The sequence below is a fragment of the Crinia signifera genome, chromosome 1 (genome assembly GCF_055691185.1).
Source record: "Crinia signifera chromosome 1, ASM5569118v1, whole genome shotgun sequence".
Classification (NCBI taxonomy): Eukaryota; Metazoa; Chordata; class Amphibia; order Anura; family Myobatrachidae; genus Crinia; species Crinia signifera.
The window spans coordinates 281,859,880-281,877,690 of NC_139217.1; the positions used below are offsets into that span (position 1 = coordinate 281,859,880).

The 17,811-nt window shown below is 43.2% G+C and overlaps 1 protein-coding gene across 1 annotated transcript in view; it reads left to right on the forward strand.

The window, feature by feature from the left end:
• Positions 1-1,450: 1,450 nt before the first annotated feature.
• LOC146028545 (E3 ubiquitin-protein ligase TRIM32-like) overlaps positions 1,451-17,811 on the forward strand; it is a 36,457-nt gene continuing 20,096 nt past the window's right edge. Inside the window, exons 1-2 of the mRNA XM_083158315.1 lie at positions 1,451-1,493; positions 3,941-4,480. Coding sequence (XP_083014441.1) covers positions 3,947-4,480 — 534 coding nt within the window. The 5' untranslated portion in view covers positions 1,451-1,493; positions 3,941-3,946. The remainder of the gene's footprint in view (positions 1,494-3,940; positions 4,481-17,811) is intronic.

Genomic DNA, 17,811 nt, shown 5'->3' on the forward strand with positions numbered 1-17,811 from the left:
GGCTGCTGCGGGTAGTGCTCCGCCTCCTCCCTGTGCCCGGAAGAGGATGTATGGTGCAGGAGAAGGTTGCCCCCCAGCAAGCAGGTTTTCCTGCTTATCAAAATGCGGTAAAAAACCCTGATATCTGGGTTTTTACTAGGGTTACCACCTAGTCCCTTTAATTCCGGACACATATTAATTACACAGGTTCTGTGGCTGGCTGACTTCAAGACTCCACTTCACCTGATTTTAAACTGCCACAGAACCTGTGTAATTAACATGTGTCCGGAATTAAAGGGACTAGGTGGTAACCCTAGTTTTTACCAAATGTTTGCATTAGAGCATCCCTCCCATTGTTTTGTGCCTATATTAAGCATGCAAGTACGTTTTATATATTAATTGTGCCTCTCCTTTTTTTCCTGCACTTCACAAAGAAACTAAGGGGGTTATTCAGACCTGCTTGCTTCTCTACTGATTTGGTAAGCCCTGCGATCAGGTAATCAACATCCAGCCAGAGTGAAATCCCACCCTGTGCAAGGCTGGGAAAGACTTGCAAACATATCGCAGATCAGCGATTAGCTGCAAATCCATTCACAACTCCCTCACCATCAAATGATTTTTCCAGTGTGCAGTCTGTGTGTAACCCAGGACCTATTCGGCCAGTGTGATAGAAACAGGCTGATCTGGGCAAGAGCTAACGTCACACGTCTTCTCATAAAATGCCTCAGCACACCCACGTTTTTTCTCACACTCCCAGAAAATATCTTGTTACCAACCACAAACGCCGGCTTCCTAGCATTCAATTTGAACGGCTTGCGATTATAAAAAGACAGTGGATTTTATCACAGGATTGGCTTGCGCATGTGCTTTATGAACCGTACGCATACGGAGTCGATTGATAATTGGCCTAGCCACAAATTCCCATCCAAGCGATCAGATCTGAATAATCCCCTATGCAATATGCTTATTATTTACAAGAAATGAATGATGAGAAAAGTGCTACCAGTGGTTCACTACAGGGTGCGGGGGCAGTGTCCCGCATTCGGATGTCATCCTCCATAATGTGACACCACAGTGCCGACTCCTGCTCAGTGACAGGAGCCGGATATTTCACTGTAACAATGAATGCAGAACTTGGCTACTGTGTGTGTTGGAGCCAGCACTGTAGTCAAGGCAGACCGGCATCTCCCAGACCTCTGCCGTGACTAAAACAGGGGTTTGTACCATAAAGCCACACCCCTAATCCATGCCCCTACCCTGTATGGTCACGCCCCCTTTTTGAAGACACCTCACTGTCTGTCTGTAAAGTAAGAGTGCCACTGGGTACTACTATATGTACATTGTCTACTGCATGGGTTGTTTTTTGTTTTTTTTTAGATACAGTTTTTTGTGTTTATAATATGCATGGTGGTAAGTTTTATTAATCATTTTTGCCTCTTGTTTTTTTTATTGCTGCTCTCCATAAGAAAACTCTGTTAGATGCATATTATTTACAAGAACTGGATTATGAGGAGGTATTATGTGTACATTACTTTGGCTAGTTGATGTTTTTTTAGTCAACCTTTCTAGGAATGGTTATATTATGGCCCCATATAAGAATGAGTCATAACCCCTTTATGTTCTCCTTTCAATATTCAACAAATAATGTCCAGTATCGCTCTCGCAATCTATAGCAGAGAGGGATATGTGGGCCAATTCTGAGTTGATCGTTGAAGTACGAATTCGCGATTATTAAATGACTGTGCATCAGTACGAATCTTATCGTGCACATGTGAGCCAAAATAGCAACAATAGAGAAAATATCTAGCTACAATCCCATCGCAATTTGATGGAGAAGAAGTCTGCATTTGGGGATGGTAACCGGCCGTTGCTGGACCGCCCCAGAGACCTAAGTAATGCTGATTACCAGCTGCATATTTGTCAGTATCAATGCAAAATATGCTGCTGGTGTTATGACTGTAGATTAAATGGGGCCCTAAGCATTTTAGATTTTTACATTGCTATGTGTTTTAAAAGTATAAATTATTACATTAATAGCACACCTATATAATTGTAGCAGTACTGTATTTAAAGAGAAAGTAAATAAAAAACTAACTTTTTAACTAATATATTGTTAAAAAGTACCTGCAATCCAAAGAAAACATTATGGGGCAAATTTAATAGGATGAGAGATTCAGAAAGTGAGAGATATGATAAGAAATCTCCAGGTTTTTTGTAAAGCGTCAATCATTTGCACTGCAAAACCAGTTTGATTTTGAAGTGTAAATTCCTGACCCGCTGATTGCTATCATACTCGATCAGTGAATTTAGGATTTCCAACATGTTGGATTTCCCTTTTACTTGCCAAATGTATGATCTCATAAGTTAATGATTTTCACTTTGCTTAATGACACTTAACTATCATGGCAACCACAGTCACATGACAATGCACAAAGGATTGGAATTCTGCTCTTCTCAGCAGTCTCATTCACAATCCCCCACCTCACTATTATTTAATTAACATATTGTAAATGGAAGGATGGCACTGGCCCCAAGATGACTTGACATCATCCTTGGGTATTAACTTAAGAGTTCAATTGAATCATACAGTATGCAAACTGAAAGACTGTGCCTTGTTGACCATATACAGTATCTCTGCCCAATTTTGCAAAGTTAAAAGCAAGGTTTTGAAGAAAGAGAGAGATATGGTACCAGACAAACCTGCTGTGTTATACTGTAGGCTGGGTTTAAAATATGGCAGATTGTGTTACACAGTCTATAGCCAGTCACATCAGCTGATTCTGCTTGCAACTCTATAGCCTGAGAGCAGAGTCAGCCTTCCTGTGGCTGTTGTATATTAGGTCGACAATGTCTAGGTCAACATTGTCTTAAGTCAACACCAAAAGACATGCACAAGGTCAACAGTGACAAAATGTCGACACATAAAAAGATTAACAAGAGTTTTTCACAATTTTGGTGTCAATGTTGACACCCCAGCATTGTGGATTTTATTACAGTTACTGGTACTTATCACGGCGCCCGATTTTACTATGTATGCAAACGTGAAATCGCATTGCATCGCATGCCATTATTGTATGGCATGCGATGCGATTTTAACTGTTATAATGGCATTTAATGTAGTATACCATTAAATGACATATAATGTCATATATTAACGCCCCCCCCCCATCCAATATCAACGTGGCGAGCGCAGGCGGGGCACATTTGGCCGACCTTTTCATACCCCTACTATCCACATCGGCGTGGAGTTGATTCCCGTCCCGACACCCCTCGCGGACTCGCTGCGCTCACCACGCTTCGGGATGGCGTGGATAGTGGGGGGGGGGCCTAAATAAGTGACATTATATGTCATTTAATGGTATAGCACATTAAATGACATTATTATATGTGCAATCATAACCGATATCTCATCGCATCGCATGCCATACAATAATGGCATGCGATGCGATGGGATGCGATTTTTTATCGCACCCCATTCTTTTAATGTATTCACTGACAGAGCAGTAAATACATTACATAGAAAAATTGCATCGCATCGCATGCCATACAATAATGGCATGCGATGTGATTTCACTACCCTGAATAGCCCACTACACAAATATCGTAGTGGGCGTCGTGATAATACACAAGTACCTAGTTGCCTATACACTGACAGCACACTCCATTCTGTGGAGGTTCATACGCAGCCCTGCATAGAATGGTGCCTGGGCTGCCAACATGTCATGTGATGCACATCATACCCTTCAATAAATAATCATTTATACAAGAAAAGCAAAAAAGGAAACGCCAAAGCTGTAAACAGCTGTAAAAACAATGTTTTTGTGCAGCATGAAGCACATAATATAATGTGTACATTGGCACTTAGTATATCTTGACTTCATTTTTTCTTTTGCAGTATATAATTATAATTTCCTGTTAATGCAACATTATTGCTTATTTCAAACCCCCCTGTTTGTTTTAGAAAGCCATGCATGAATTCCGTAAAGAATGGAAGCTTTCGGGTATACAAAGGATTTTCTACAATAGTCTGGTTAAGGAGCTGGGAGGGTTTGGCTCAGAAGCTGGAAAATTCATTTGGCCCACCAGTGTGACTAACACTATAGATGGTGACCTAGCCATTAAAGATACCGGCAATCAACGAATTCAAATCTTCTCTCCTGAGGGCCACCACAAGCAAACATTTACATATGAGTCAGAAACTACCAAATGTCTTGGTGATGTGGCTTGTACAGAGGATGGCCTTCTTCTGGTTTCTAATGGACGTAAAGGTATAAAGGTTTTCTCTAAGGAAGGAGAAATGATCCATCTTTTGAAGTCATCGAAGGCTGATTGGAAGCATTCCTATGGGCTGGCGGTAATGAGATCCAACACTATCGCTGTGACTGACTGGACAGACGGGGGTAAAGTACACATCATCGCTGTAGATTGGAGAATGAATGCAATTCTGAAAACCAATGTTGTTGATGGACTTCAAAGACCAGAGCATATTGCAGCTACTGAGGTATGGCCAGTTTATGAATGCATATTCTCCTTATCAGTTTAACATTAAAGGTATATTTATGTGAACAAATATAACCACAAGAAAAGTACAAATTATTACTCATCCTCTGAGTCTTAAGCTAGCCTATACATCAACCCAGTTGTCAATCACCACTGGCTACTGTGCAGTCTTTAGATATATTGGGCAGCAGCTGTGTTGCACAGATGACTCAATATGTCTGTGAACTATGCCATTCACAGACATATCGCTGATACACACTAGTTCATTTTCCACTTATATATTTTCCATTCAATTAAATAGCCAATATATCGGCCAGTGTGTGCCCAGCATTAGTGTCACAAAATTAAGGATGATTACCCAGTTTACATAAAGTGTCCCACCCAGCTCAGTCATCCATGATGCTGCACATCAGTCACTGTCACTGAATCTGCTGCCATTCTGCCACTGCTCCCACCACACAACAGTTTCTTAGCATTGTGGGTGAGATGTCATGATGTCTGGAGCTGGAAGCTCCAGACATCACCCGGAATAGGGCTGTTGACTTCTGAGAAGGAGCTGGGCATACTGCTAATAACGATACTACAGAGGGCACCCTGCAAAACGACAGAATGGCAACTAATGGTTTTGCCACCCGCGGTGATCTGGACTCTGTGCGGCTGCACCCACCACCCTATTTACAGCACTGATCAGACACACCATTGAAACATACACCAGCCCTGTAGCAGGCGCAGTTCCTGAACTTTGCACTGAAATGACCATTTTTAGTCTCTTTCTAGGAGTCCCCATTACTTTTCTACCATATTTCTGATAGCATCTGATTTGATCACAACAGCACCCTTCTGTACTGTATGGTGTGGATCATAGTGTCGTCAGTAATTAAGTTGAGAATGTCTAGGTCGAGATGAAAAACTCATCTCGACCTAGACATTCTCAACTTAATTATTTGAGATGAGTTTTTCATGGGTTTTTTTTTGGGTGTCAGTGCCAACACCTGAGCATGTGGATCCTCCTTTATTGTACCCCCTTGCTTTGGGCCAGGTGCCTCGCTATGTTTCCGCTGTGCTTACTACACTTTACTTTCTTGGTAGGGGTGTATGGATCCGCACAGACTTAACACTATAGGTGAAATATTTCTCAGTTCATCAGGGAGACCAATATGTTGGACTACTTCTACAATCAATTGTTGTAGCCATTAATTGGTGGTGCGCCCAACACATTCAGTCATTGTGGCTGAATAAAGAAGGGTTTTTTTGCCTAGGAGCAAGCAAAAATACAAATGTGCCTTTTTGGGCGTACTCTTTTAGTACAGTAATACTTGTGCAATATGAATATTAATTTAAAACATAACTTTTAATATACTATTCATCTAAAAAGAAGAGAGCGATTTTGATACTTTAAAAATAAAATAAAAAAATGATACATCAAATCATCATTTCTTTATGTTATACTGATATCTAATGATTCTTTCATGGCTCAAAATAATGCAGTACTGATCTTTATTATTATAGTTATCTTTTAACTGTCTTTGCATTCATAGTATTAAAAAAGATCAGTTTTACCCAGATGATCCCACAGCTCAATGGTCTGTGTTGTTTGGTTGCTTTATGCTGTGTACACACGGGGGAGATATGGGCTATAATCGCTGGGAATATGGTCGCAGGCGACCATATTGCCAGTGATTGGGAGTGTGCCCCGGCGATAAATCGCCGGGTGCGCGCTCCCGTTTTCTGCCCCATTGTAATCGCTGGTCGCAGGAGCTTGCTCCTGCGACCAGCTAATTACCTCTGCGGCTCCCCCAGCACAGGTTTGTTTTCAACAGCGACCATCTCTGGTCGCTTGTTGAAAAGGAGACACTGAGCAATATATTGCAAGCAATATATTGCTAGCAATATATCTCCCCCTGTGTGTACGCACCTTTAGTGCTTAAGACTAATGGTGTGTACACACGGGGGAGATATATTGCTAGCAATATATTGCTTGCAATATATTGCTGAGTAATATATTGCTCAGTGTACTTGCAATATATCTTCGCAATATTTTTCTCAGCAATATATTGCTCAGTTTCCAGTTTTTCAGGGGGACCAGCAATTTTCCCTGAAAATTGCTTGCAATTTTGACTAGATTTTTTTTACCCTCTATTTAAATTAATTTATGATTGACATGGGTTGTGGGAAGTCCTTCTGGAAGGGAGTAAAAGGTCAGGGGCCATTTTAATTCTTTGCATTTATGCTCTGTGGCTAGTTTGGTGAGGTTCTACCTGCTGAACGTTGTTACATTGCTACTGTAGTTTGCTCTGCTTTGAATTTGTGTTGCCTTTACAAAGTGCCTCTACACAAATCTGTGCGTTTCAGTGACCATGGATTTTGAGAGTCGTGTATCTACTATCACCGCTATTAGCGCTATAGGTGTGGCGTTAGCGGAGTTGGAGAGGTCCCAGGAGAGGAGGAGAAAGGTGCGTTCCTGCTGGACCAAGCCTTGGTTAATGGAGCGAGCGTCTCGCTCTCATATGCCGCTGGTGATGCAAATCAAGGAGAATAATCCGAATGATTTCAAAAACTTTTTGCGGATGGATGATGCTGCCTTTCAGGAGCTGCTGGCTTTGGTGTCACCTCATATCCAGAGGCAGGACACCAATATGCGGAAGGCCATCTCTGCTGAGGAGCGCCTGGTCGTGACACTGCGGTTTTTGGCGACCGGAAGATCCCTGCAGGACCTAAAGTTTGGCTCCATCATTTCTCCCCAGGCCTTGGGCCTGATTATTCCAGAGACCTGTACAGTCCTCTTTCGTGTACTCCAGCAGCAGTACTTTAAGGTAAGAACATTTCAATTACCTATGTAAACCTATATGCTGCTGCAAGACCAAAAATGTCCCCTTATATAGTCTTTTTGCTAATTTCAAATGTAACCCTCAATAGAATTCTCGGTACTTGTTTTCTAGCACGGCACCACCGGTATTGATCGGGTTGGAAAACTTGCGTCGATTGCATCGCCTGACAACCAAATCGCATGGTATCAATGTGAAATGGTCCCTGTTACCCGATTTAACATTGTTTTCAATGTAAAAAGCCCCAAAACACGCCCTTTTAATAGCAAACCCCCCCTGATGGTTGAAATGGGCCTCCATTGTTAACGGCACCCCACTACTGAGATCAACCCGTAGCGTTGCGAGCGCAGCGAGGGGCGGCAGTACGCGTCCTCTGACCTTTTCATACCCCCACTTTCCACGTCGACGTAGAGTTGATTTTATATAGTATGGTGAGCGCAGCGAGCCACCAAGCCCGAAGTGTGGTGAGCACAGCGAGCCCCACGAGGGGACGCGTATTCCTGTGAAGTTATGCACGGCCCCTTGCGGGGCTCTCTGCGCTCGCCACGCTTCGGGTTGGTGTCAATAGTGGGGTGGCGTTAACAATGGAGGGTCATTTCAACCATCAGGGGGGGTTTGCTATTAAAAGGGGGGGTGGGTTTGGGGCTTTTTACATTGAAAACAATGTGAAATCGGGTCTCAGGGACCATTTCACTTTGATTCCAGTGTAAAAATCGGGTCGATTGCGCCGTTCGTATCGCGATGGACCCAATCAAAGCGATTTTGTCTTTCACCGGCAAATACACTTGTGATTGACATTAAGGCCCTTATTCTGGTTGGTGCGGTAATATCCGCGTGCGTTCGTGCCGCCGATGTTTTTTGTCTGCGCATGTGCAGAGGCGTCTCTGCGCATGTGCGAGCGGGGCGTACGGCCAAATTCCGCATGAAATGTTAACACTACGAACAGGGGGTGGAGAGGGGCGTGAAGGGCTATTTGGGCTCATTTCCATATGCATACACCCCGCGTTTCATGGGCGTTCCCATGCAAACGCTGGGCGTACGTATGGTAATGTGGCCGTGACGCACGTGTAGGGGGCGGACATATGACATTGCCGGATGTCAGCTGCCTGCCCAGATCCCTGCTTTTGCACGGAGAAATGCCCGTGTGGTCTCAGGTTGCGGGAGCTGGTGTAAAACACTCGGTCCTGCATTCCATGGTCTGCGACCATCGAATGATGGGGGAGGTTACCTGAGATGGAGGAGGCGTATTCCTTGAGAAATACACTTGCGGTCTGTGCGGACAGCTTCTTACCGCGTACGGACGGAGTTGGCGATCCGTATGGAAGGCGGGGTTTCGGACGTACGGTCCTGGCTGCATATTCCTATCCGGCCGCACCAAGCAGAATAAGGCCCTAAGTCGGGTCCATCGCATGCCTTAAACTTAAGGCATGCGATCAACCCGACGGGCGCCGTGCTAGGAAACAAGTACCAAATTCTCTTTACTGATGTTACTGTCATGCTGTTGGTGTGCCATTTGCATCCCCTTACTTTGGACCTATCATGCTGTTGGTTATGAAACTGGGGACACAGTATAATCTGAATTTAAATGTCATTTTCAATTGCAGTGCCCGTCCACTGTTGCTGAATGGAAGGAGACTGCCCAGAATTTTATGGAGAGGTGGAATTTCCCCAACTGTGGCGGAGCCATAGATGGGAAGCACGTGCGGATCACTCCACCCCCCAAAAGTGGTTCCAAGTTCTTTAATTATAAAGGTTTTTTTAGTATAGTTCTAATGGCTGTGGTGAACGCCAACTATGAATTCCTGTTTATCGATGTTGGCAAAAACGGGCGTGCATCCGATGGTGGCTCCTTACGTAATACCCTTTTCTATGAGAAGCTGAACACAAACAAGCTGAACTTACCTGCCCCGGATGATTGTGAGCATGGACTCAATTTCGTGTTTGTTGCGGATGAGGCGTTTGCGCTTCATGAACATATTATGAAGCCATATCCGCAAAGGGGCCTGTGTATGGAGAAACGAATTTATAACTACAGACTGTCCCGGGCCAGGAGGACTGTTGAAAATGCCTTTGGCATAATGGCAAATCGATTCAGGGTGTTCCATACAGCTATCCACCTCCGCCGAGACAAAATAAGTTGGGTGGTGCTGGCTTGCTGTGCCCTACACAATTTCCTTCGGAAAAAAAACGTGGCACAGGGGCCAACCACTATACATGTTCCAGATGATACTCCCTATATAGAGGACAGGACAGTGTGGAGTGGCATACAGACAGCAGTGGCTCCACATGTGGCGTCTGCTCGGGCCAAAGAGGTTAGGGAGGACTATAGACGCTATTTCAATGGTGTGGGGGCTGTTGAATGGCAGGAAGCTATGTGTAGTGCACGGCGATAATGTAGAGTTGACATGTTACAAATTTCAGTATGTCTTCTTAATTAAAGTGAACTTTTTCTTCTTGTCAATTTGTGTTTTTGTGTTTTAAATAGTTACAGTGTGTACACACGGTGAGATATGCCTTCCGATGTTGACGATATAGTGAACATCGTGTCGGCATCGCATGCAGATTGCAAGGGTTTTAACCCTTGCGATCTGCTTGCGATCCCAATGCGTGCTCCCGTATCGCAATGCAGATAGTCTTGGCTGCATTGACTCTATAGTGCAGATCTGCACTATAGTCAAAATTGTATCCCATTGCATGCATGCCGTGCGATGCGATTTGCATTGCACGGCACATTTCACTGTGTGTACACACCTTTATTAGGAACTTGTTCAGTATTGAATCTTGGGGAGAGGTGTTTTTTAACACCTTTTCATATGGTGTATATACAGATGTAGCAGGGGTCATCTTTGTAGGGGCAGGATAATCTAGCGGCAGCAGCCGCTAGCGCCCCGCTCCCGCCAGGTGTGTGGGGGCACAAGACGCGCCCCCTGCCACCGGTCCCCACTGCCCCAACCCCCCCCCCAAAAAAAATGGCCAGCATCTCCCTGAAGCCGAGACGGGAGACACTGGCCATCCGTTGTGATACTGGGACCCGCGTTTGCGTGAGATGCATGCGCGCCCCAGTCCCTATCGGTGGCGCTCACCAGTGAAAGGTGGCGGCAGCCGAGAACAAATGATCCCAGCTACATCTGTATGCATGGGAAGCTCCCTCCAAATTTGCCCAATTTATCTGACAGGTAAGTTCTGGGAGGGGGGGTATTCATTGGGAGGGGTTCCCACTTCCTCAGGCCTGCTGACCGCTCACTGGGTTAATGTTTTGGCCGCGGGATCTTATGTAATAAGTGTCACCCGGCTGTGGCATTACCATGCTGGGTGGTTGGACCTGGTGATGGTTGTTAAAATATGGGGGACCCCTATTAGTTTTCAACCCTGTATTTTGTGAAGCGGGAATGGCTCTTGGGCCTGGTGCTGCCTTCAAAAAATAAGGGAATCCAAAATGAAAAAATGTTCCCTGTTTTTTTCAAGACTGGACCGGCTCTGTGAACCTGCGGCTAGTTACGGCCAGGGGGGGACACGCCATTCAATTGTAATTATTTATTACACAGTGAAGCCTGCATGGATCTGATTGATCCATGCACGCCCTTGCCAAATACACAAATACAAATACTTGCGAAATATAATTGTTTTTCAATGGCGTATACATTCGTATTTGGAAATACAAATATGAATGTGAGATGATTACAACTTGACGTATTTTATGAATAGTAAATCCCTAAAATATGAAGACATCTTTAACAATTTGTATGTATTCATACCATTTTTTAAGCCGTATAATGCTGGCCACACATCACACCAACTTTCCTCCAAACATCCAACTAGTTGGTAGGTTGGACTGCAAATCTGGTACTGTATGGCGCAAATGGCAATAAGCAATTTGCTCCTAAACTCAGCAGAATGGACAAAAACATTCAGTGAGATTTATAAAAACAAATCAGTCCAACTACAGTACATTAGAAAGAAAATTGGGTTCCTCTTCTTGCTGTGAGGCAAGGGAGGGATACCCTAGGGGCGCTAGATCTGACCTGCTTCACTCAAGAGCAGCTGCAATAAACTCAGGTATGTCAAACCTGAAAATACAAACAATACAAGACAACAAAGGTTTGCAGCGCTAAAAATTAAAAGTTGATAAAAAAACCAATTGGCAGTTGGATTGACTTCACAGTTTTATATAAGAAAAATGATCATATCAATTTAATAGGCCACATGGCCACACATATACATAAAATATTAATAAAAGGCATGGGTATGGTAGCAGAATGGGGATAGACTGGGGTAGCTGTCCGTTCCTATATTGCCTAGATTGATGTTGTTAGGACCGCCTTTAATGACCAGAGCAAATATATATAATTACCGTCCACTTTGCTCACTTGAGGGGAAGAATGGATCCTGATGGAGTAAAATTTCCCTTGGTATGTCCAAAGTCCCTTTTGAATCGAGCGTGGAGTGGGGCTTGCCACTTGGTTTTGAAGAAATGCTGGTACTTGGGTCCTTTTTAGGCTGGTTCGGGCAGTTGAATTGGCAAAGAAAGAGGAATAGGTAGAGCCAGTGCTCCTGCTTCTGCATCCAAGAATAAGTGTCCACCTGACGCGTTTCGCTTGTAACAAGCTTTATCAAAGGTATAATGGTTATGGAGAGGTAGGCAACTGGCCTGATATTTATACCCCCATGCATACTGGTTAATACATTGCAGCTGGTAGCTAATTAGTCAATCCAACATAGAAAATGATCAAAACGATTGTATATGAAGGTGAGGAGGAGACATACACAACAACCTATCATTAAATTAATTAGATATCTAAAACGATTTTCCTCTCACATTACATTTCTGGATGTAGATTTGAAAATTATCAACAATCAAATAATCACAACTAATCATATTAAAGAAGTAGGAGCTAATTCTTATTTACACTTTAAGAGTCAACATCACCCACCGTGGAAAAAGAACATTCCCAAGGGGCAATATATTCGCCTTCGCAGGAACTGCACCACTGTAGAAAATTTCAGGGAACAAGCCACTGAAATGACTAAGTCATTTGTCAGTAGAGGCTACCCCCAAGGCCTCTTAGATAAAGCCCTACAGGAAGTTTTGGAGATTGATAGAAGGGATCTACTAATCCCAAAAACTCATAAAAAATCAGAAATCTCAACTAAACCTAATCAGGATAAAGAAATAGTATATGTCACAAAGTTTAACAGCCATTGCACTGAAATAAAAAAGATTATAAAAAAGAATTATAATATCCTGAAACAAGACCCCTGCCTAGCAATAAATCTACCCCCAAAACCAGTTTTTGTGTTCAAAAAAAGTACATCTCTCAAACAGCTACTAGCACCAAGTTGCCTCAAAAAGGAGCAGACTACTGCAAACAGAAACAAAAAAACTGGCCTAACATGGTTAAATGTTAAGCCAAAGGGCTGCTATAGATGTGGGGGAACCAGGTGTCTTACCTGTCCCCACATTAAAATTACAAAAAATCTATCAATACCCACCACAGGTAAAATTCATGATTTGGCTGCCTTTGTGAATTGTAATACTTCGTACGTAGTTTACGTCTTATCCTGCGATTGTGAAAAATTATACGTTGGCCGTACAACTAGAAAGCTGAGGGCTCGCTTTCTAGAACACAGACGCAATATTATCAATAAACTGCTAACACACAGCGTATCCAGACATTTTGCGGAATACCACCAGGGCAACCCAGATTGTCTAAGAGTTCTGGGGTTAGAACATATTGTACAGACCATGAGAGGGGGGGATAGATACAGAAAACTGTGTAGACAGGAGGTATACTGGATACACCAACTTGGTTCATTGTACCCAGATGGATTGAACGAAGCACTCGAGTTTAACACTGTGATATAAGAATCCTCCTCTTCGTATCATCAAAAATCCCCTCCCCTCCACTTATCAGTAAAAACCCCCTCCCCTGTATTCTTTTTCCCCCTCCCTTCCCTTTCCCCCCCCCTTCTTTCCCTCCCCCCCCCCCCTATATTATTAGAAAAAGAAGAAAAATAGTGAAAGAAATGTCCAAACCTTATTTATAGGACCAAATAATTATACTAGTGTATCTCCAAGAGCTTTAATTATACAATCATGGGATGTACCGCAACTATAGGACGTTATGACTTTGTGGACTGTTCTGGTGTTAGCCTTAATAATTATAAACCTATTATGTGTTTTATCACAAGGAATATGACGTGTGGGTAACACATCTTATGATAGGGATTCTTCCCCTTATATGATGCATATCCATATCCATATTCTCCTTTATTTCGTTATATTAGGTTTATTTTCCAGTATAAACCCTAAAGGATTAATGTATACTCTGCCTGCGGGATCTATGATACAAACCATTAAGGGTTAACATCTATATAAACCACCAGGGGTTAATGTCTGGTTTGAATATTGAGCTGTATATGCATAAATATAAACATAAAAATAATCTTGAGATCTTTGTGTATCAAAAGAGTAGAAGAAAGAACTGCATGCATATCTGTGCACTTAGAATGTTGGTATTTGTATACTTAGAATGTTGGTATTTACGTAGAAAAACTATACAGGGAATCTCAGCCCAAGCGCTGTCTCAATCTATATTGGCATATTTCTAGATTAGCGTTACTTAGCAGCTATATATACTGAATACAGGATGTACGGGTGCATCTTTCGTCTCCCAGCAACATACTAGAAAACTCCTGGCTGCGGGATGTACGGGTGCATCTTTCGTCTCCTAGCAACATACTAGGAAACTCCCATCACACGACTTACGTCAGAGCCTGACGCTGGAATCCCCTCCCACACACACAGATGACGGCGGAGGTTCCGTCCTGTGTGCCTGGAGCGCAGGTCATTTAGTAAAACCCGGAAGTACCTATTATCTGTAACACAAGTTGCGTGTCAGCACCCGGAAGCGCCTGCTATATACAATGCAGGCTTACTTCCGAGGAGATTAATAGTACGGACGCCATACTCCGATCACGTGACATATGTCACGCTCACCAACCAGGTTTCTCTGATCATATGACGCCCATTGCGTCTAAACAGCCAAGCCTCCATGTGAACTGAATATATGTATGGCCAGATGAAAGCCAAGACTCGTTTTCACTCAGTCACATGCTCAGGCACTATCCAATTACAATGTATCCGGAAGTTAAAATAAATAAACTCCGTTTTTTAATGCTTTATTTCTTATGAATGAAAAATCGTTTTAGATATCTAATTAATTTAATGATAGGTTGTTGTGTATGTCTCCTCCTCACCTTCATATACAATCGTTTTGATCATTTTCTATGTTGGATTGACTAATTAGCTACCAGCTGCAATGTATTAACCAGTATGCATGGGGGTATAAATATCAGGCCAGTTGCCTACCTCTCCATAACCATTATACCTTTGATAAAGCTTGTTACAAGCGAAACGCGTCAGGTGGACACTTATTCTTGGATGCAGAAGCAGGAGCACTGGCTCTACCTATTCCTCTTTCTTTGCCAATTCAACTGCCCGAACCAGCCTAAAAAGGACCCAAGTACCAGCATTTCTTCAACACCAAGTGGCAAGCCCCACTCCACGCTCGATTCAAAAGGGACTTTGGACATACCAAGGGAAATTTTACTCCATCAGGATCCATTCTTCCCCTCAAGTGAGCAAAGTGGACGGTAATTATATATATTTGCTCTGGTCATTAAAGGCGGTCCTAACAACATCAATCTAGGCAATATAGGAACGGACAGCTACCCCAGTCTATCCCCATTCTGCTACCATACCCATGCCTTTTATTAATATTTTATGTATATGTGTGGCCATGTGGCCTATTAAATTGATATGATCATTTTTCTTATATAAAACTGTGAAGTCAATCCAACTGCCAATTGGTTTTTTTATCAACTTTTAATTTTTAGCGCTGCAAACCTTTGTTGTCTTGTATTGCAACTACAGTACATTGTCTGAGTGACAGGTCTTGTCCATTTTCCGATGTTTGAAACAAATTACTTAATTACAAATTACATTTGCTCCTATCCAGTACCAGGTTTTTATTCCATCAACTGTTTGGATGGTCGGCGGTAAGTTGGCCTGATGTGTGGGCAGCATTTGGCTTACCAAATTTCCCCCTAGGGTTCTTATGTGTGGTGCTTGTGCTGTTTCTCACATTCCACATTGATCTGGTCTGCAGCTTGACCTGTTGTAACCATGCGTTTATCCGCCTTCCATATCATTGTGGAGTGTGACAACCTGAACAAGGGGTGTAATGTAATAGTGACCAATAGGGAACCCAGTTGGCCACCAGTACCTTTAACCATTAACCCACCCAGTACCGTCACCCATAAACCCACTTACTAACTTCACCCAGGAGCCTGCCCAGTCCCTTTATCTAGTAGGCCACACAGTCCCTTCACCTAATCCTACTTCATAAATAAAAGACACAACATTTTTTGTTAATAAAATTTAACTTGCAAGAAAATCTGGGCTGGGTTCATTGAAATATACAAAGACCGCAGTGCCTCTGGAAACAACAAGGACTTCTGCAACATCAAGTATGAAACCTGGCATATGTTCCAAATAGTAGATTAGGCTTCGGCCCAAAAACGCACTGCCAACATCAATTACGGCAAAGAGGAAGATCCATAATGTACATGGCTTGTCGCAGCAAACAGTCTCCTGGGCAAAATATGTCCACAAGCCATAGATCTGGCACTACGAACAGGTACCAACAGTTTTCAAACAACTTTTAAATTTTCAATGAAAAAAAACGCAAATGGAAAAAAAAAATCAATAATTTTGAAAAGTGGGGTCCCAAATAGGAGTGTCTTCAGAACTCAGCATAGCTGAGAACTGTCCACTCGACGAGCTGGTGGTTTGGGTGAGGGGTTGGGGTTGGCTGGCGCCCGCCGGAAAAGCACAGGGAAGCGGAGGAAGCAACGACGGATGAACGTAAGGGGGTGGCGGTGGTGGTGGGAATACGGCGCTCGTTGCCGTGGTAGGGGGATAGCACATTGTATTTAGTGTAAAGTTATCATGCGCAGTCAGTTTATTACTGGCGGCATGTGACATTACACAAAATAGAATGCGCCTAAAATGTTCCTGTTGGGTAACAGACATTTTTCGCGTCTCGCTGGCCACAATGTTTCCCAAGTTGTCACAATCATCCGGCTGCCTCTGTTTTTTAAGCAGCTCCTCCGCAACACTTAAAAGTTGTTTAATCTCTGCTGGTACTGGCGCTGGCCTCCTTGGAGCCACCCTCCTCCTTGTGCTTGGAGGAGGCTGAGGGGATTCCAGTTCCACAGTCGAACTCTCCCTCAGGTCGGCGGAACAGCTGGGCAAGGGGTCCACTTCTACCTCAGACGAAGTAGCCTAGAGGAAAAAAATGAGTTAATATTTGCATGTCAAGAAAATGTAATTTTGAATGGAAAAATGAGAAGTACTTACCGCTAATGGACTCCCTTGGACCACCTCACCCATCTGTTCCACCGGCAATGGCTCCATCTGGGAATGCAGCGATTGCTCCTCAGGGTCTACATCCAGAGTAAAGAGGAGCAGGTCGTAGTACCAGATCTTGGGCTTGTGGACATCGTCTGCCCCGGCTCCTGAACGCTGCGACTCCTTGAACTTCTTGTGTTCTTTCTGAAACACTGTACGGTAATTATGGATCTTCCTCTTTACCGTGTCGATGGTGGCAGCGCTATTTCGGGCCTTGATATAATCGACCATTTGTACATAGGCCAGGTTTCGTACTTGTCGGTTGCAAAAGTCCTTGCTGGTGATTCTCCAGAGGCACTCGTTCTGTCTGTACAGATCAATGAACCCAGCCCAGAATTCTCGATCAGACATGGCTGGTAAAAACACAAGTTGAAGAAAATTGATTGCTGGCCTTATATTTAAGCAAAAAAGAAATGAAAACAGCTACATGACAAGTAATCGGCTGCGATTTACAGCAGACAGGAGCAGTGACATTTGCTCATGTAATAGGGTGCGAGTTGCTATTTAATTTGCACATTTCGCAGTAAAAAGTACACTTTTTCACATGGCAAAAATGTGCACACTTTAATTCTCACCCAGATGTGTTAACATTTTGAAATTTTACTTTTCATAAATTTAATATGTTGTGAATTTAGGCAAACTTTCACAACGGCCCTTATTCAGATCTGATCGCAGTACAAATTTGTTCTCAAAATGGGCAAAACCATGTGCACTGCAGGTGGGGCATATGTAACATGTATGGAGAGAGTTATATTTGTGTGAGTTATTTTGTTTCTGTGCAGGGTAAATACTGGCTGCATTATTTTTACACTGCAATTTAGATTTCAGTTTCAACACACCCCACCCAAATTGAGCTCTCTCTGCACATGTTACATCTGCCCCACCTGCAGTGCACATGGTTTTGCCTATTTTGAGAACAAATTGTCCGTCCGGCACCCGTACACGCCACAAGTTCACACTGGTAAATTTTACATGACTATGCACAGAACAGCGTAATCTGTGCATGGTTAAAACCAAAAAAAGGTGTTCATTTTG